Here is a 20,125-nt window from a genome sequence, read left to right as displayed (position 1 = left end):
AAAACATCCCCCTCAGTGTGCAGCAGCTGTCAAAAAGCTAACAATGTAGGAACCATTAGAAAAGGGATAGATAAGACAAAATATCATGTCTCTATATAAATCTGAGATGCCTACATCTTGAATACGGCATGAAGATCTGGTTGCCTGATCTCAAAAAGTTGTATTGGAATTGGAAAAGGTACAGAGAAGGCAACAAAAATTAGTAGGGATATGGAACAGCTTCTGTATGAGAAATTAAAAAGTGGGACTTTTCACTTTGGAAAAGAGATGGCTAAAAGGAGATATGTAGAGGTCTATAAAATCTTGACTGGTGTGGAGAAAGTGAATGAGGAAATGTTATTTACTCCTTCAGGTAACACAAGAACTAGGGCTCACATGCTGAAATTAATAGGCAGCAGTTTAAAACAAACAAAAGGAAGTACCTTCACATGATGCAGTCAACCTGTGGAACTCTTTGCCATGGAATGTTGAGAAGGCCAAAACTATAACAGTGTTTAAAAAAAACTAGATAATTTCCTGGAGGATAGGTCTTTCAGTGGCTATTAGGCGGCAGGGAGGTGACACCATGCTTTCTGAGTGTCCCTAACCACTGTTTGCCAGAAGATGGGAATGGATCACTTGATTGCCTGTTCTGTTCATTCCCTTTGAACCACCTAGCATTGGTCACCACCGGAAGACACGATAGTTGGCTAGAGTGACCATTAGTTTGACCCCCCCCATGGCCATTCTTATGATCAGTACTAGAGCAAGGACAAGTGTTACAACATACAATAGATAGCGTTTTCTGAGATGTCAAGTAAAATGGGCTAGCCTTTGGCACCTGGCTGTACAAAGCAAGCACTGTTTTCACTGCTTATTTGCTTTAGGTTATTTTTTACTTTGAAGACAACCTAAATGAGGACTTTTAAACTGACTAGATAAAATAATTTCAGATACTACACCTACTTTGACACTTTTTTACCATCCCTTCCTATATTTACTGAAGTAAGGACTTAGTTTAACATGTATTGCTGAATTCATTACTCTGATACTAAGTAAGTTCAGGATCTGTAACTGCAGAATTCAAATCATACACCCTTTGTTCAAAATATTAATTCAATAAACTCAATAGCAACTATGAAAGTAAGTGTAAGTCCCTCTAACTGCAAGTTTTTTAAGACAAGAATTGTCCTTCCTAGCCCCCTTATTCAGGGCCTCTTTATAGCAAGCAGCCTATGGTGTAGAAGAAAAAGAGAACAGTACTTCTAGTATGTGGCAGAAGCAGTCATAACAAAAGTAAATAAATAGTGAAAATTATCCAAATACTGTCACGATTGTTGCAAGAGTCTCACAAAGTAACTGACCTTAAAGGGCTCATTGGATCTGAACCATGCTAAATGTTTTAATCTTTCAAGGGCCTAGCCTCTGGCTGGGTAGTAGATAAAAATATCAACTTTGAAACATGGGAAGTCCTCAGTCAAAACCAGAAGGCAGTTAAGTCTTCTGCTGCTAGATGTGAAAGCAGTGGCTAAGCTACACATTTTTAAAAAAGGAACACTGTTTTGGGGGGTGGGGAAGACAAGTTTTTGGTTGGAAAATTCTTTTGACCAGCTCTAGTACACACGCAGCATCTCATAGTTACAGCAATAGACAAGTGAAGAGATGTAGAAGGACAGGTCATGTAAAGTGGGTAGAAAAATGGTGAAGAACTGAACATCCTTAAAATTCCTACATTTGGCAATTCTGTGCTTAGTTTCTGCCTGTGTGGCTTCTCTAGGCTTTAGAAAGAAAAAAGATAGCCTTTGAATTCGAGCTAATTATTATGCTTGATAGACGAGAGAAAACTTATGTCCAGATCCTCTCTCCTCTTTTTTTCCATTAACAATAGAGAGTGCATTTAAATAGGAAGTATTTCCTGCCTTCAATTGCAAGAAACCATAAAGGAGCATTTTAGAAGGGGCCAGGAACTCTTGGGTAATTGTAGTATAGGTTTCAGAGCTCAACATCTTACTACTAAGAGCATTGGTGAGCCCCAATTTAATCATCCAAGCACCCCATCCACTAGTGTTTTAGGTATACCTAGTGCAGATGTGTTTTTCCTTATGACAGTGTCAAGTTAATCCAAATTCTTATCTTTAAAGGGGAGGGACAGAGAGCAGTGAATCCACAGAAGGCACCAGCTTGTGCCCTGCAAGGGCAGCTATTGAGTAAAGCCTTCCTATACTGTACTTCACCTCTAAGATGCAAGTGTTACCTTTGGGACCAATAGCATAGTTTGCTTTACTGAGCACTTAATTCTTCTCTCTCTGCCAATTGTAGTGGTTTTATGATGTGGTGACTAGTCTGCTACAAATGACTGATTTCATCACCTCTCTCTCACATTCCAAGTTTTATAGGTGCTGCTCTTATGTTTTGGACGGCTCTATAGTGCATTATTGCTCTTCTGAGCTAATCATCACTCCTGCCTTTCCTTAGTAACATTGTCCTACTTTTTGTCAATAAAACACTCCTGAGGACTAGATTATCGCAATCTTTTTTTGCACAGTTCCTAGCTTGTGCTTGCAGTGGAGGTAGCCCCAGGGGTTGTCTAAACCATAGCTTGCTGATGGAAAAGGCCTGTGTTAGAACTATGTATTGCTCAAAGCAGAAGAGTCCTAAATCTACCAAAATGAACTTCTCTTACTGGTGCCCCTCAAAAGAGACTTCCTCACCGTGCCGGCAGCACACTGCCTCATGCTACTAGTGTGCATATTAGGAAATATCATACACTTTAAACAAAAACATACAAAAGGTAATGCTCTTTTGAGATCTCAGATCTTTTGGACACATCGGCCTATGAACATTTTGACATTTGTAAAGTAAACGAGCAAAAATTTTTAAAGTTGCATTTAAAAAAACCCCAACAGTAACATGATGAAACCCTACCGGACTGTAGCAGCCTTTGGCATCAGGAATGTCAGCTTTCACAGGTTACAGGTCTAGAAGGCATTGTCCAAAGTCCACCCTGTTCTAGTCCACCCTAAATCAAACAGTGCTGAAATATTTCACTAACATCCACTTTGAAGAATTTGAGAGAACTGTACCAGCAAAGTATGATGTATAAATCAATCTCACTCCATACCCACAAAATAGCCTAAAGTGTGCAGTCAGCCAATATACGGCTTTGGTACAATGTTTAACACAGGAATCTCATTACTAGGAAAGGCAGTGAGGACAGAAGCCTCTGTGCAACTTTGACACTGTTAAAGTGTACACCAGAATGGCAGGGAATAGCTTCCCTTTGTTAGTGTTGTGGGGAGCATAAAGAGTTTTAAAGATTCACTTGTTAGTATTCGTTTCAGAAGTTATACTTTAGCAGGTCAGCGCAGTTTGCAGCAATTTTTGCATCTCCTGTTATGAAGTCAGACAACAGTTCAATCCATTTGGTAAACTGCTTGCAGTTCACTTTTCAAAGCAGGTGAAACAAATATTGAGCAAAGAAAGTTAACCTCTACCCTCCACATTTTGATGTTTTTGTTAAAACAATTGCTGACACAGGCACTCTTAACTGTTCTTAAATTATCTTTGAAAGCCAATAGTGCCCTCATGTGGTTAACACACAAATCTTATCCATGGCCAACTTGTATAAAGGATTGTCTGTCTCCTAATCCATTTTTCACATAATTACTACCGAAGGTAAACTAGGAATAGACAGGCTATATGTGAATGTAGCAAACACAAGTGCTTTAGCTACAAGATGGAATTCTTGAGGAAAACAACTACATTAAATGCTCTTCAAATCTGGAATCCTAGATCAGTGCATTTTTAATTACAGAGGGGGTGGTGGAGTGGTAGTATTTAAATCCAGAGTATGTTTAGGCTGTAATTTGAGTTTGAGGCCGTTCTAAGGCGTGAGCACAGGCCTGGCAGCATCAAAATTATATACACAATGTTTTCACAAGATTCTGGCCAGGGCTGAACTGAAAAGTGGGTCCTTTTGGATTCTGAATCCAACCTGCCAACCTGAGGCAGGGGGCAGGGAGCAGTTTTGGCTATGGGGATTTGCCTCCAAACCCCCTGCAGGTCAAAGGATTGTCACTTGTCAGATCAAAAATCTGCAGAACAGAAGATTTTGCCAGTTTTATTTATTTATATTACGGTAGCACCCAGAGGCCCCAACCAAGATTGAGCACCTATTGTAGATAATACACGAGTCAGAGCCTCTGCCCAAAGAGTTTACAAATTAAGTGCACAAGACAAAAGGTGTGGGGAAAAAAAAGAATTATCCCCATTTTATGGATGAGAAACTGAGGCTCAGATAAATTATGGGCCTTACCTAAGGAAACACAAGGAGTAGTATATGACAAAGGTAGGAATTGAATGAAGAACTCCTAACGCCTTAACTACAAGACCATCTTTCCTTTCTAGGCCTTTGTTTCTTATAGAGCAATATTGAGTACAGCCTGCTTAGAAACATCACCATGGATTTTTATTAATATCCAAGTGCTTTTCTGTACATGGCATGGCAGTGGCAACATGCAAAATGGGATCAGGCAGCCCATGCACAGGGGAGGCAGCCATGCAGCAGCATCCACCAGTATGCAGCTGCCCCACATTCTTGCATTTTATTTTGGTTAACTAGCAGTTATTTGATAGTAAGCGTGTGACGTGGTCACAGGACTAGGAATCAGGGAATTGCTGTTCTATGGCACTTACACTAGGGACTATAATTTATACTGAAAATTGCTGCATAATTTATTGTTGCTCAAGTATTCACTGGGACATTTATACGCTCTAGAGGATGCATGAGCTCGTGAGACAGAATATAGCAATACTACCAGGCTCCTAGGAAGAGCATGCATGGCCCAACAGCTACAGGACATGTCACTGTGGAAATCCAAAGCTCTGTAATGTAGGAAGGACCTGCTTTTCCTCTGTCTCACAAGTTCTTGTATGTGGGAGCCTCCATACAAGAACCTGTGCTTGCGCTGTACTGCAATGCAGCTGTGATCAGTACAAGTGCTCAAGCTGTGTTAGTATAAATAGCCTCAATGTGTTGTGCTATGCCCAAAAGGTCAAGGCCCATTTATTTAACCCTTGCTTTTGGGGAGGCAGCAATAAGTTAGGGGCTGGTGTTTATTATACAAGGGGCAGGAGTTAGGGTTTGATGTCATTTTTGGTTAACAGTTTTCTGTTTGGAGTTAGCAGCAGTAGCTGTTTCAGTTTTATTTCTTTATATGCAAGATCAACCAAATAAAATAAGTAGAAGGGAGTGTGTGTTGATTCATCCACAGTCTACAACCATGGATTTGCAGGAGAATATGAGCCTCGGGGATGTATTATAGGCCCAATATCCCAATGTTACACATTTATAAACCAAACATGAGGAGTACATAGACTAAGATTTAAAAACACACCAAGATGACACTTATATTTTAGAGTAAACCTTTGTGTAATTACCATTTTCATATTTACACAAATGCTGTTAATCCTCCACTTATTTTATTAACCTTTGCCACTTAGCTGAGTAACTCATTTCTATGTCTCAGTTTTTAGCAGGGATCTTTTTTCCCCCTCCTCTAACATAGCTTGCATCAGAAATTCAGGGGCAGAGCCAGAACAGCCATTAGCCAGATGTCACTGATAATTAGTTAACATTATTCAAACTAAGCTGAAATATACTTAATTTTTATAAAGCAGTACATTAATTTTAAGGCTAAATTTGTCTTAATAAATGGTGAAGGTGAGAAAATACAATTAAAATATCAAGGAAGACTGATAATCTGGAAAACGCACAAGCAGTCTCACTTCCTTTGTTGGGGAGTGCTAAATGCTTATACATAAATGCAAGAAAAAGTACTGACCACAGAAATCAAACAAGCACAGACAGTTGTGTGTACAAAGTGTGATCACTTCTTTGCAGCAATTGCAAAATATGTGACAATCTAAGACAGATACAGTAGGATTCTTATATACCGATGCAAGAAACTAGGAGCTCCATGACCATTCAAGGCCTATAGTGAATTATACATACACAAAAACGTGTGTATAAATCCACCATGGATGTCCATAATTCATGTAAGACTGATCAGAGAATATATTTATACATATGAAAAAGATCAGTTTTAACTAGTTTTTGCTTTATTTCATTCATAAGTTTTTTCAGATTGTACAGCTATTCTGAATAATATACGTGATACCACTTTGGAGCAAAGAAAGTTTTTCTAAGCATAATTTTAAATGCTTTGGCAATTTGTTATTTCCAAGGGATTTTTTTGCTGAACCAAACTGGCTACTACTAAATTATGAATATGACTTTTTTTTTTTTTTTTTTTTTAAATAAAAACCAAAGAGATTGGTTATGGCTAATAATTTCACATATTTTCACAGAATAAAAAAATCCTTTTAAAATGGTTTGGATATCTAATCACAAATAACACCATTGATAACATGGTGTAAGTATATAAACATTTAAAACCCTGACCAAAATGACTACAGCACTGTTGTACATTTCCCAGAGAAAGTCAGATTGGAACTTGAGGAAGGAAATGAAACTTTAAAAATCAGTAATATTTTGGTGTAAGAGGTACAGATCCCCACTGCCCTTGATTTTATATAAAATACTGCTGTTTGTTTTAAAGTAGATTTAGATTTTTTTTTTTTTTTTTTAATACACTTGTGAAGAGTGATTTTAGGCTGATTTGTGTCTAAATAATTGAAAGTTTGAATAAAAAGGTGTTTACACAATATACACATTTCATTACTTACAAAGAGAAATAAGCTTAACCTTTCATATTAAAAACCTGGGATACAGTAGGGTTAGTAGCACCATGAAAAAATGTTTTTCAAAATTGCAGTCTTGTTATTTTAAACATACTCAGTGCGTTGTGTTTAGTTGTTTTTCTCTTGGTTGATCAAAAAAGTGCCATTTTGGTACTAGGAGAGAAATGAAAATTTCATCTTCAATCCTTTGTGAACCTCAAGCGTCTTTTCCATTTCCAAGAGATCAATTCCTTTGTCTTAGTCCTTTTGCCAAATATGCACCAGACAGCCTTGGTTTGGCACTTGGGTGAGATACACCTGAATCTGCACTTTTAAAATAGTTTGGATTTGTTCTTTTGTTTCTTTCTGCACAGTAGCACCATTGTTATAGCTGAAGGACAGTGCACCCTAGGAATTCTCATTATTTTACAAAAATTCTCCATGATGTTACGTCCTCTTCATACAAACTTGACAACGACTAATACGTGTCCTCAGGTCTCCAGCTTTCAATGTCTCTGACTGAGGTTTACTGGTGGATGGAAACACAAACACAAAAGGTTAGCTTTTCTTATGCTCACAGGGACCTGAACTTGTAAGGTGCTCAGTACCTTTCACTCCCACTTAAATCCGTGAGAGTTGAGGCCACGATTCAGGAGTGCATCCCCACTCAGGCACTTTAAGCACATCAATAGGACTTAAGGATGCGCTTAAGTGCTTTCCTGAAAGGGAATTGAATGTGCTTAGCACCTGGCTTGATCATGCACTTATTCCGTTACTCTCCCTAAAATCCCTCATGAGTTGACAGCTATTTATTTTAGATCAGTATTTCAATATGCAGAAAGTGCTTCAGCCCAACATGCCAGACAGTCGGGTGCAGTTCACAAATTGACATGTGTAGGGCAATAACAAAATACAGCACTATCTATTCCTCCCAACGTGGGAGCATTTACATCTTTAGCCTTTGGGCTTCTCATCTGAAAGGAACTGTTTCATAATAAAATATGTCATTGTCCAATGAGATGAAAATGTAAAGATAAGAGATTGAACAAATTATTTGCTTCTGCTGTGTAAAGGGTACATACATGAATGGTCATAAAAAAGCCCATTTATGTTATAAAGTTTAAGGCCAGAAGGGACCATCATCACCTTTTGTATATCACAGGCCCCTAACACCACCCAGCACCTGCACACATTAAACCCAACCACCAAAATTAGACCAAAGTATACCCCACAGGAGACTAGACTACTATCCGCCTGTAGTGGGGTACTCAGATGCACCAGTGACTGAGACCCCACAATGGCAGGGAAATGATGATAAAGTGAGATATATCTGGATAACCCTGGCAAGTGACCCATACCCACACGCTGCAGAGGAAGGCAAAAAAGCCCCAAGGTCCTTGCCAATCTGACCTGGGAGAAAATTACTCCCTGACCTGACATATGGTGATCAGTTAGAACTGAACATGTGACAGGAACCAGCCAGCCACACAGCAGAGAGAGAGAGAATATTCAGTGCCCGCACAGAAGCCTGACTCTCCATCGATGGCCATCCCTTATGCTTCAGAGGAAGGAGTTTTTTTAAAAAAACCCGCCAAAACCAAAAACCACAACAAACAACAATGAGACATTTGAGTCTGTCTAAATGTCAAGGAAAAAACTCTCAAAAATGATCATTCAGTGTCAGACTCTCCCATCATTAATCAGATTGAATAAATACATCACTCTTTGATATAGTCCCAGTCATTACAATGGGACTACTTTTGGAATAAGGTCCTGGTCAATATGAGTAAGGGTGGGCAGAAAGTAGTTCTTAGTCCTTGCAAAATAGGCAATAGAATGCACCCAAGCAAGTTTTGACAAGATGGAAAAGATTTTGCCAAGTAAACAAATTCCTGAAAAACTGGTCTTAAAAAGCATGACACACACACACACACACACACACACACACACATTTAGATGAGGGGAAAAGGCACAATTACCAGTTTTACAAGAATTAAGAATAAGGATCTAAAAATCACCATTTGTCCTTAAAAAGGAATCTGATTTCCAATGCATTCAATATACAATAAGTGATGTGCAAGAAATAAGCTTTCTTACCTAAACATTTCTGCTATCTCTACAGTTGCCAGCCAGAAACTGTACGAATTGGCATAGTAATTACAAGTACCACGACCATGACACTCAATAAAAGGAGCCGAGCGGAATTCTTCCAAACAGGAGCCCGGGGATGCCAAGGCCTGTCCAGAGCCCTCTGCACCAGCACTAGTGTGCTAGAAAAGAAACAATTTGTAAGTTAAACTGGGATCCAGAAGTACTAGAAGAAGGCACCAAATTTCAAAATGAATCAAGTTAATTTTTTCCTGTTCGTTAAGACAATGCAGTAGTCACTCTTAAAAAAGACAAAATTTACCCACGATTACCAATTACAGTAGCATCTGAATTTTGGGCAATAACTGTGATCATCTCAGTTACCACAGTTGGCAACTATAAGTCATTTTAATGGCAACCACTGTAGTTTGTAACTGAAAATCCTGAAGTAGCTAGTACAAAACACAAACAGTGAACAGTAGATTCGGGGAGAGAGATGAAGCCCTTACCATCATGAAAGAATAACCAATCCAAAGAGAGTCCCAACCTTGCGGACATGATGGAATTTGAATGGTCTGACTATGGACAGCTATAACCATGGCTGGAGCTTCACATACTGCACATCTGAATACGAGGAAAGGTTTTTAAAGAAAAACATGACATTAAAATAATGTATTAAGTAAGCCAAATATAAATTGTTACAGCAGCCTCTCTTACAATAATTTTTCCCAGGTTTTTTTGGTCATTTCTTTAAATTCTCCTGAAATAAAATTTGTATTTACTGCACTTCTCAAAGTTTTGTGTGTATGCAGAATTTCCCACTGCATCAGCAAAACAAATAGAAATATAGATCAGAACTTTTTTTTTTTTTTTTTTAAATCTAATTGTATTGGGAACCTTTAAAAAAATGCCTAACATTTAAGGGGCCTGATCCATTACTTCTTACACAGGCAAAATGGGGGAGCTCTGTTTAAAAATACTTAGCACAGCAGACTCCTTGAAAGGTGCCAGACTGATAGCACTGAAAGCTAAAGTCCTTTGGTTTGCTATATAAAGTACATACAGTGGTAGTGCAAGCTTCCTACACTACCCTGCCTACTGTGAACTAATCCTCATTTCAAGGGAACAGTGCCACAGGTCAGAACGTGGAGTTCAATCTTCAGAATAATTTGGGCATACTCCAAAGGCCATTGAAAGATTCCCATTGACTTCACTGGGCACTGGATCTGGCTCTCAGTCACTGGCTTGTCACCTGAGACTGCTAACAAGTATGTCAGTCATAGTGGGTTTGTATCCAAATTGTAAAACCCACAAAGTAAGAGACTCCAAATGTCAACTCATTTCATCTAAACCATCCAAACAACTGTTGAAAGACAGTGATATATCAGTATGGATATGGGCAAGATTTGAAACAGTACCCTAAAGGACAGACGTTCTTACTAATTATTAGCTGGACACTCAAGCCCAATTTTGCTCTGTTACATGGATTCACCTCCCACTATCTTCACATGGAGTTGTATCTACATAAACAATGGCAGAAATTGGCCCAGTAATATTTTGTACAAAGCTACAGTGAAGACTTATAATTAGAGGTGATGTTACTTACTAGTACAGTAACCGGAATTCTTTGAGATTATTTGTCTCTATGGGGGGGCGGGGGAGGGCGCTCCACTCTAACTGTGTATGAGCGCCCGTACATGTTCCATCAGAAATTTCTGGTAGCTGTTGTTTTGCCTGTGCCCTATACATCCTTGTGATCTGATTCAAGGGCATGTTGGGAAAAGCAGACCTTCTGCTGCTTCAGTTTCTTCTCAGCTATGAAATCTGGCACGGCAAGGACTTCAAAGAAGAGGGGAAGGAGGGCGGGTAGTGGAGCACCCATAGGAATAAAACAGCTCAAAGAACTCAAGTTTCTATACAGGTAATTAATGTCTCCTTCGAGTAGTTGCCCCTATGCATGCTCCGTTTTAGGTGACTCCCAAGCACTGTCCCAACTATGGAGGTGGGTGCTGAGGAGAAGGATCTAGTGCAGTCTGGAGAACAGCCGCACCAAAGGCTGCATCTGCCCTGGAAGCATGTACAATAGCATAGTGCTGGGAAAAGGTGCATACAGATGACCAGGCAGCATCTTTGAAAATGTCTACAGTGGGTATGTTCTTAAGGAGGTCAGTAGAGATGGATTGTGCCCCCTGGAATGAGCAGTCTCCCTACCTGGGGAAATATGCTCCAGAAGTTTTGTAACATTCTAAAACGGACCCCAAGACCCATTTCAATAGTCTTTGGATGGAAATAGAGGTCCCCTTCATCCTGTCTGCAAAAGAGACAGAGACCCTGTCTACACTTACCTCTGGGGTTCAGCGGCCGTCGATGGGAGTTATGCAAGCTACGCAAAAAACGTGCATAACTCCCGTTGACTTCTCTGCGCCTCTTCTGCGCGCTGTCTTCACTGCACTGTGCCGATGGGAACCGCGTTCCCATCAACACGGCACTACAGCACTCGTGAAGGTGGTCTTAGTACGTCGATTTCTGGATTGACTGAGCAGGTCTTCACTGACTGCTCAGTCAATCCAGAGAAATCGATCTGATGGTGGCGACTTTGCCACCATCAGTGTATTCGTAGCCTGAATCTAGGAGAGGTTCTGAAGGGCTTAGTTCTTGTGAGGTAGAATATGAGAGCTCCTCTCATGTTCAGAGTGTGAAGACTGGCTTCTTCCCTATAAGCATGAAGCATGGCATAGAAGACTGGCAACTAAATGTCCTGGCTGATATGGAAGCCTGATGAAACCTTGGCCAGGAAGCAAGGATGGGGTCCGTAAAGTCACCTTGTGCTGGTAAGATTCTGTGTAGGAAGGGTGGATCTGCCACAAGTGCTCCCAACTCCCTTACTCTTCTGCCTGAAGTTATGGCTAACAGGAACGAGGCTTTGAAGGATAGGTGGAGAAGAGAACAGTTCCTCATGGGTTCAAAGGGTAGTTTCCTCAGTGAGTTGAGAACTAGATTAAGGTTTCAAGGCGGAGTAGGCTCTCTGATGTGAGGAAAAATGTTGGTCAAAGCCTTAATGAACCTTGAAGTCATAGGGTGTGCAAATACTGAAAACCCCTCAACTCGTAAGAGGCTGTAACAACAGCCAAGTTGATTTCTATGGAACTCAGTGACAAACCCAGGTTTTTAAATTCAGCAGGTTTTTGAGTATGTGAGTGAGATGAGACTCGGAGGGAGATAATGCTGGATGCACCAGGGCTGGAATTGCTTCCACTTTTGCAGGTAAGTCTCTCTCGTGCAGGATTTCCTGCTGTTCAGCAGCATACTTTAGACTTTGAAAGAACAAGCATTTCCTATGCCCAAGCCAGGCCTCGAGATGCAGTGAAGAGAGATCGGTGGGGAGTTAGTGTGCCCCATTGCTGGGTCAGTAGATCTGCTGTCAGAGGGAGGCAAAAAGGTGGCTGCAGAGACAGGTGAATCGGGTCCAGGAACCGAACCTGCCTTGGTCATGCTGGTGCTATGAGGATGATCATCACTTTCTCTTCCTTTAATTTGTTTAGGACTTTGAGGAGCAACAGTGTTGGGGGTGGGACATGTAACAGAATCTAAGGAAGGTGTCCCGTAAGGAGTTTTGGCAGTGTTCTCCTCTCAAGCAGAATCATCAGCATTTCACATTGGACAGTGTCGTGAAGAGGTCTATCTCCAGGAAGCCCCAAGTGAGAAATCTTCAGAAAGAGAGAGACACTCAACTCCCACTCATGATTCTGACGGAAATGTCTGCTTAATGCATCTGCTATGGTGTTCTGCAGACCTGATAGATATGCTGCTGAGATGTTGATTTGGTGGGATACACACCAGTTCCAAAGTTTTATTGCCTCTGTGCACAAGGATTGGGATCTTCCACCTCCTTGATGATTTACATAGTACACGCTTGCTGTGTTGTCTTTCATGACTGTGAGTGACCCTTGATCTTAAGTAGAAAGTAATTGTATTCATCCTGACTTGCTCTGAGGTTGAGTAGGTTGCAATGAAGAGCAGACTTCTGAGCTGTTCATCTGCCTTGTGACATGAGGTACTGGAGGTGAGCTCCCCAACCTAGCAGAGAGGTGTCTGTGGCGATGGTCATTGTGGGGGGTTGACGCAAGAAGGGAACTCTCATGCAAACCTTGTGGAGATCCTTCAAACAACTGAGAGAGTTGAGAACACTGAGGAATAGACACTCTCTTGGATAAGTGGTGCTTGCTGAGAGCAGAGAGGAGTTCTGAGCCCATCTTGAAGGCATCAGGAATGCAGTCTGGTATGGGGAGTTACACGCCATGGCCTAGAAGTAGAAGGCAGGCCCTTGCGGTGCTTTGAGGGCTCTGTTGCAATGTGCATATGAGATCAGATATCTCGACAAACCTGTCTGTGAGTAAGCAAGCCCTGGAGGTTGTGGAGTCGAGGGCGGCTCCTATGAAGTCAGTGCATTGGACAAGTGTCAAAATAGACTTTTCTGCATTTAGCTGCAATCCCAGAGAATGAAAAAAGAGCTAGCGTTAGAACAACGCTTGGAGAGCTGGTTGTCCAGATAGAGAAGATGACTATTCCCATTTGCCAAAGATGTGCTGCGATGAATGAGTGGGTCTTTGTGAAGACTCTCAGGAGGGCTGAAAGGAAGAATTTGGTACTGGTAGTGGTTGTTGCTGATGACGAACCACAGGAAGTGTCTGTGTGATGGATAGCTAGTGTGACACTAGCAGACCAGGGGCCAGCTCATGCCAAAGCTCCAGGCCTCATCAAACATTTACAAATGTGTAACTAGAAGCCAGGCCAATTCACTTGTGTTAGTTTAGATCAAAGTGATTTTTTAACAACGTATTTGGTATTTAAACATGATGAAAGCTAATGGGATGATGCATGTATTGTTTTTGCTTATCTGTATCCTGTTATAAAGTAATAGTAAATATGTACATTATACATACCCCTGTAACTAAATAACCCATCAAATGAGAAAGAAGCCTTGTGTAATGCAAATGAAGAACTTTAACAGGAAAGTGCTAATTCTTGCACATTTCAAAGCAAGTAGTCATTGTGTGTGATGATTGGAGATCAAAGACTCTAAATGCATTCCTCTTGCTCCGTCCCCTTTGAGAAGACTGTAAATGAGGACACAAGGAAAAATTCATCATCTCTGGTCTGTTTGGATTCTCACAGGGCAGAATAACTGAACCAGAAGAATTATTCTGGGTAGCCCTAAGATTTTTGGAAAACTGGCAGATTACTACATCTCTGCTATCATTTGGAATTATAGATGGAGATTCACCTGTACATATATTTTTACTTGTTTTAACCTCTCAGTAAAACTCTCATTCATTTTTCCTAGCTAATAAACCTTAAGTTCGCTTACTATAGAATTGGCTACCAGTGTTATCTTTGGTGTGAGATTGAGGATGCAAATCGACCTGTGTGAGCGACTAGTCTCTTGGGATGGGGCGTAACCTGGAATATGTTGTGATCTTTGGTGCAAGTGACTATTTATCACATAGTCCAGCTAGTCTGGGTGGTAAGACAGACTGGAGTGTATAAGGGGGACTGTCTGTGACTCCATTATTCTACAGAGTAGAACTGGTCTCCATAAGCAGCCCAAGGCTTCCAGAAAGCCCAGTGTGCTAGGGCACAAGAAGAGGGAGAGGGACCCCAAGGCATTCTTGTGAAAGTTGACTGGTCAGTTATCAGCTGGTTCCTGGGGTCTCACTCTCAAAAAACACCTCAGAGAAGGGAGAAGTGAATCCTGAATGAAAATCTCCAATTCTGAGGAGGTCATGGAGTTTCTAGTGGGGGAGCTAGAGGTGCCAAGTACCAGCCGTGGTGTTGGTTTTGGTGGTTGAGTTGGTACTGACGGTTGAGTTGGTACCGACAGCTGATCCTTTGTCTGAGAATGCGGCAGCACTGGAGGGTACATTGGTCCTGATAAGAAATCCCTCTCAGTAGAGGGGATTTGGGTTCTTCCAACATACAAAGAACTTCTTGTGAGAGGAATCTAGTTGGTATCGATGAACCTGGGCACTGATCTTTGGGTTGTGATGCAGTAAATGGTACCGGACACAGCATGGCTGAAGACAATCTCTTTGAGGAGTCCCTGTGCTTGGAGGGTTCCCAAGAGGATACTGATGACTTTGTTCAGAGACTTCTTCATATGCAGAGTGTTGTAGGTCTTTTTCGCCGGTTCAGACATCTCAGTACTAGAGACGATAGAAACTTTGGAAGTACCCATACTGGGATGTGAGGTCTTCTTGCTTCTGACCTCTGGGGAGACTTCTCCCTCTTCTCTGGCTCCCTACTGGGGGAGCTAGTCTTTTTGGAAGACTTCAAAGTCTCTGAAGTTGCTCCTCCCGTCTCTGCTTCCACAGCCATAGAAGTTCCTGGGGTGTTCAGAGTGGCTGAGGCTGATGTATTAGGGAAAGAGGGGGGGGAATATCAGACCCCAAAGCAGTAGCGGGTCTCAAGAACACTCCATAAGGAGCAACTTGAGTCTGTCCCCTCTCAGCTTCCTGTATTTGCTCTTCAGCCCATGCAGACCTTACACTTTGATGGGCATGTGAAATTTTGTCAGCGGAAGTGGCTGGAATGCCTGTCACAGGGGAAAAGACCCATGGCAGGTCTGGTAGAGTTTGAAGCTGTGGTTTTGGGTACAATCCAGGAAGGCTGCAGACAAAAAGGGGCTGAGGGCGTGCAGGAAGTCCTGACCATGAAAGATGGGGGGAACCCCCTTCCCCCAAAAATCACACAGCTTGCACGGGGGGAAAAATAAAACCACAAACTAAATTAAAAAAAATAAAATAAAAAAGCAAGCTAAGTAATGCTAATGCTAGTGGACACCACAACTCTCCATCGCTAGTCACAGGTGGCTGGCAAGGAACTGGAGCAGTGGTGACTCCACCTCCTCTATTTACTGTTGGATTGAAACATGAGGATGTACAGGGTACAGGTGCAGGCCTGCAGACACTGCTACCAGAAATCTCTGATTGAAAACTCATGTGTGTGTGTACACACCTATAGGGACAACTACTCAAAGAATTGCAGAAGTTTTACCAGATGACCCAAAGAGAAGCCTTTCTTGACCCAAGCTGGGAAGAGCATTTCTTTCTGGAAGTTACTCTGGGTACATCTGAGCAAAAAGATTAGGCTTGCTAGATCCTGCATCAAGACCAACCTCCATGTCAGTAGTTGGTTTCTGCCCACCCTTCCCTTCTAGTTTCCATTGGACAAGGCATTCTTCACTCTCTCTCTCTCTCTCTCTGGAACTGTGATATAGTGTTGCTGTGCATCGTTTAAAGGGTTTCCCATAGGACATTACATTTCAATAATGGGTGAAATATATTTAAATATAAGGCAAAATTTTCAATTGGTAAAATTCCCCCAAAGGCAATGGAGTTTTGCCAGCTGAGAGTTTGGCTTATAGTTTGTAAAGTTTGCTGAGTACTTTGGGATCCTTGGGTGAAAAGAAATATGCAAACATTGGTCTCTCTTCATAAGGTATGAATGTAAATTCTTTGTGTCACTAACTGTGTCTCCTTGTGTGTGTTGATAGCTTCTAGTACATTGTGGATGCTACTGGAACAGATATATAAATCAGAACAAGAATATGCCCAGATGCACAATTTAGAGTTATATGCTATTCAAAGGGCATAGCTGATAGGACTTTGTGAGGTCGTGATTTAGGCCCAGAATTGTAGGTTTTGTTACTCAAGTTTCACAAATCTCAATATTAACGGATACATTTTCAGAAATGTAAATAGGTCCATTCAAAACACAGCCTCTTTTTGTCTGGATTGCCCTGCAGTGTTTGCAACCCATATATTATAGTGTAGTGGTGGTGCTGAGAAACAGAAGATGAAAATGATTTTAAAAAAGAGAAACTAGTCTACTTCGATTGCTCATGCTAAATAAAGTGCAAGAAATGCTCTGCATAAATGAGAAGTAAAAAGAGATATTTAAAAGCTTTTGGCCTTTTAATGGTTTTATTAAGAATGTTTTTAAATGATGATGTCCCCCTTAAAATTCATGAGTTTATTTTAGGTCAATGGATTAAAAATGAAAAATAATGAGGGAGGTGCACTCTTAGGTGCCATGGAAATAAAAGTAGCGATCAATAGTGATTGCCAGTCCCCTGCTTTGAGACACTAGACCAGATTATACACATAACACATTCACCTCCATTAAAATAATAAGTTGTTCTATTATTCCTCAGAGGAAAAACATACCACTGATCGATCTTTTTACCATATCTTAATATCCAGCCTGCAGGCTCAAAACCACATTTGAACAAGATGTGCTGTCTATTCGGATCCCATACAAAATCTTATGGCCTATTTTGTCTCACCGGCTAATGAATGGCTGGATGCTCTGCCCAGTCAGTGGCTCCATGCTCATTGGCATTGGCTTTGGAGTCGACAGCCAATAGGAATAATCATTTCTTGATGCAAAATTACACACATTGTTGATGTTACAAAACATGAAGGGCATGGTACTGAAACGGCGGAGACAGCTCCCAGCGGTACCTACAGAATAAGATATACACCTATATGAACAGTGATACAGGAAAAATGTTCATTTTACTGTGCTTAAAGGAAAAGCCTCGTCGCCCTTTTTTTTAAAGCAACATTAACTGCATATTCTTCTCAAGGTATGTCTACACTGATGGTGGCAAAGTCGCCGCCGTCAGATCGACCTATCTGGATCGACTGAGCGATCAGTGAAGACCTGCTCAGTTGATCCAGAAGTCAACGCAGTAAAACCACCCCCTCAAGTGGCGTATCACTGCGTCGACAGGAATGCGGTTCCCATTGGCGCAGTGCAGTGAAGACACCACGCAAAAGGGAAGCACAGCAGTCAACGGGAGTTACGCAAGCTACTCTGCGTAGCTTGTGTAACTCCTGTTGACTGCCATCAAATCACCCGGTAAGTGTAGACCAGGGCTCAGCCTCTTATGAATGCATAGCATGGATTGCCAAACTGCTATATGCAGGCAAAGTATTTCCTGTGAATTTCAATATGTGACCGCTCACCTTTAAGATGGAGGTGCAAGCCCATGGAGATGGCAGATCTCAGCAGGCAAGCCCCTACCTTATCTGAATGATCTCCAGGGCTGTAGGATTCTCAGGGATTACAAGGAATCAGAGAATTCTGAAGCTTACTTCCCCTTTAAAAACCCAAACTGATCGTGCATATGATGCATCTCACCTAAGTCCTGGCCATGGGCTCTCTCATTTCCCTGCACGTACAGAAGAGAAAATCCATCGTATATCCGTATCGTTCCTTGTGGGCACAGTGGTGTGTCTGTAGTCTGGCTGTGTCGAGTTATAAGGAATCCATGAGCAACAGAAGCTGTTCCAGGAGAACCTGGTGGGCCTTGCAAACCATCAGGACCAGGGGGTCCCTGCATACCCTGAAAGCCTGTTCATACAATAGAAGCACAGCACAGACATTTGTAACTGCTCTAGCATTTTCATACAAGGAATACAGCACACCTTGAACACATTAATTAAGCCTAAACACTCCTATAAGCCAAGTAAGTATTCTTCCCAGTTTTTAAAGGGATTTAAAAAAGGTAAATAAGTACAGGCCTGTAGAAATGAAGGACCTGATTTTTAAGAGGTACAGAAGCAGCCACAGCTCCCAAACTCCCATTGACTTCAGCTGGCTCAGCGAGGGCTCAGCATGTCTGAAAATTAACCTACAAAAAGTCCAATGCTCTAAACGGCATGTGAAAGCAAACATAACTTTTGATAGCCAAATTAGCCTGTGCAGTGTTCCTTAGGTACTTATATGGCTCCACCAAGTAGGAAGGTTGGGCCAGTGGTTAGGGTGCTAGCCTGCAACTTGGGAGACCTTCGTTCAGTACCCTGATCCATTAGGGTCCTTTTAAAGGCTTCTTCTGTGATCTTGTGCACGTCACTTAGTCTCTCTGTGACTCTGTTCCCCAGCTGTAAAATAATGGGAATAGTAGTTCATCTCTCACAGGTGCATTGTGAGGATAAATGATTGAGAGGTGCTCAGATACTGCAGTAAGTGGGGGTCATAAAGTACTGTCATTAGCTATGTAGAAGGCAGGTAAGCCATTCCAAACAACACAAGGGCATGTGCAGCTTAGTGAGTTAGGCCTAACTGATTTGCTTAAGGGTCACAAAGCAAGTCAATGGCAGAGCTGAGTGTCTTACGCTAGAACACTCCCTCCCATCGAGATCGAAAACCCGCTGAACTCAGCGGAAGACTGCAATGGGCTGTGGAACAGGCCCTAAGAATGGAAGATAAAATATGCCATAACAACCTTAGAGCAAAGCATAAAAAACATGCATGGGAACTTCAGAAGGATATTGCAGGGTCCCCTCCCTCTCACTGCTCTTAATTAGCAAAGTTTTCAGAATACATTTCTAGAAAGTTGTACCTTTTTCCTTTTTTGGTTCTTTATTAAGGACGTTCTTTTTTTTTGCATGGTTTCAAACAACATTAAACAGAATATTTCACAGAGCTGGTCAAAAGAATAGGACAAACAATTCCAAAAATATTTTGGAGGGAATTATCTTGCCCTTTTTGTTTTTAAATATCAGAACTGGTGAGAAAAGGTCAAAATTTCAACTTTTTTATGCATATTCCTTCCCTAATTTTGTTTGTATCCTGGCTTTTTTAGAAAACTTGGTACCAGTTACAATCTTGAACCTCAGCCTCCTCCAGATGAAGATTCAGACCTTAGGGTTTTGACTCTAGCATTCAAGGCCTGCTACTTTGGAACACCATCTTATTTGCAAAATTTGATTCCCATCTACTCCCCACTTGCCTTCTATTTCTAGTTGATGGTTAACATTTTCAAAAGTGACAGACACTCAAGAGCCCAAATCTCATTGAAAGTTAATGGGACTTTGGGTTCTGGTGCTTTAGAAGATTTTACCTAGTATCTAGTTTAACTTTTCCCCTCCCCTGTTCACTAGTTCTAAACCCAGGCCTTGGCTCCATGCAGACCTGACTTGATGGAATTCTTTCTCCACAAGACCTGTTTTTCTGATTCATTGTTTCAATGCAAAAACATTACACTTTATTTTCCCAGCTCCTACTCCTTTTTGTTTGTTACTGTCCTCATTATACGCCATATGTCACAGGTTGCAAAGAATGTTCTATTAAATTCAAAACAAAGTGAAATGAAACATCCAGGGACTGGATCTGCCACCAGAAGGTTTTAAGAGTAATCACGTTTACAAGCCTACCACATACACCAGCAAAGACACCATATTGGACTACCTAATAGCAGGATAGCTGAGACATCCTATTCCTAAAAATGAAACACTGTGGCATATGAATT

General features: G+C 41.3%; 1 protein-coding gene across 3 annotated transcripts in view; it reads right to left on the bottom strand.

Annotated features, from left to right (window-relative positions):
* Window positions 1-3,767: 3,767 nt before the first annotated feature.
* The window catches only part of COL4A5 (collagen type IV alpha 5 chain), a 124,830-nt gene continuing 108,472 nt past the window's right edge, over window positions 3,768-20,125 (bottom strand). For all 3 annotated transcript variants that reach the window (XM_067548222.1, XM_067548221.1, XM_067548220.1), the window contains 5 exons: window positions 18,013-18,225; window positions 17,153-17,330; window positions 9,318-9,432; window positions 8,818-8,990; window positions 3,768-7,249 (listed from right to left, as the gene is read on the bottom strand). In XM_067548222.1, coding sequence (XP_067404323.1) covers window positions 7,168-7,249; window positions 8,818-8,990; window positions 9,318-9,432; window positions 17,153-17,330; window positions 18,013-18,225 — 761 coding nt within the window. In that variant the 3' untranslated portion in view covers window positions 3,768-7,167. The remainder of the gene's footprint in view (window positions 7,250-8,817; window positions 8,991-9,317; window positions 9,433-17,152; window positions 17,331-18,012; window positions 18,226-20,125) is intronic.

The sequence above is a fragment of the Emydura macquarii genome, unplaced genomic scaffold (genome assembly GCF_026122565.2).
Source record: "Emydura macquarii macquarii isolate MOO-44397 ecotype Brisbane River unplaced genomic scaffold, CSIRO-AGI_Emac_v2 contig_1253, whole genome shotgun sequence".
NCBI classification, from domain to species: Eukaryota; Metazoa; Chordata; order Testudines; family Chelidae; genus Emydura; species Emydura macquarii.
The sequence above is the reverse complement of the archived record's forward strand: the minus strand, read 5'-3'. Positions and strand labels throughout refer to the sequence as shown.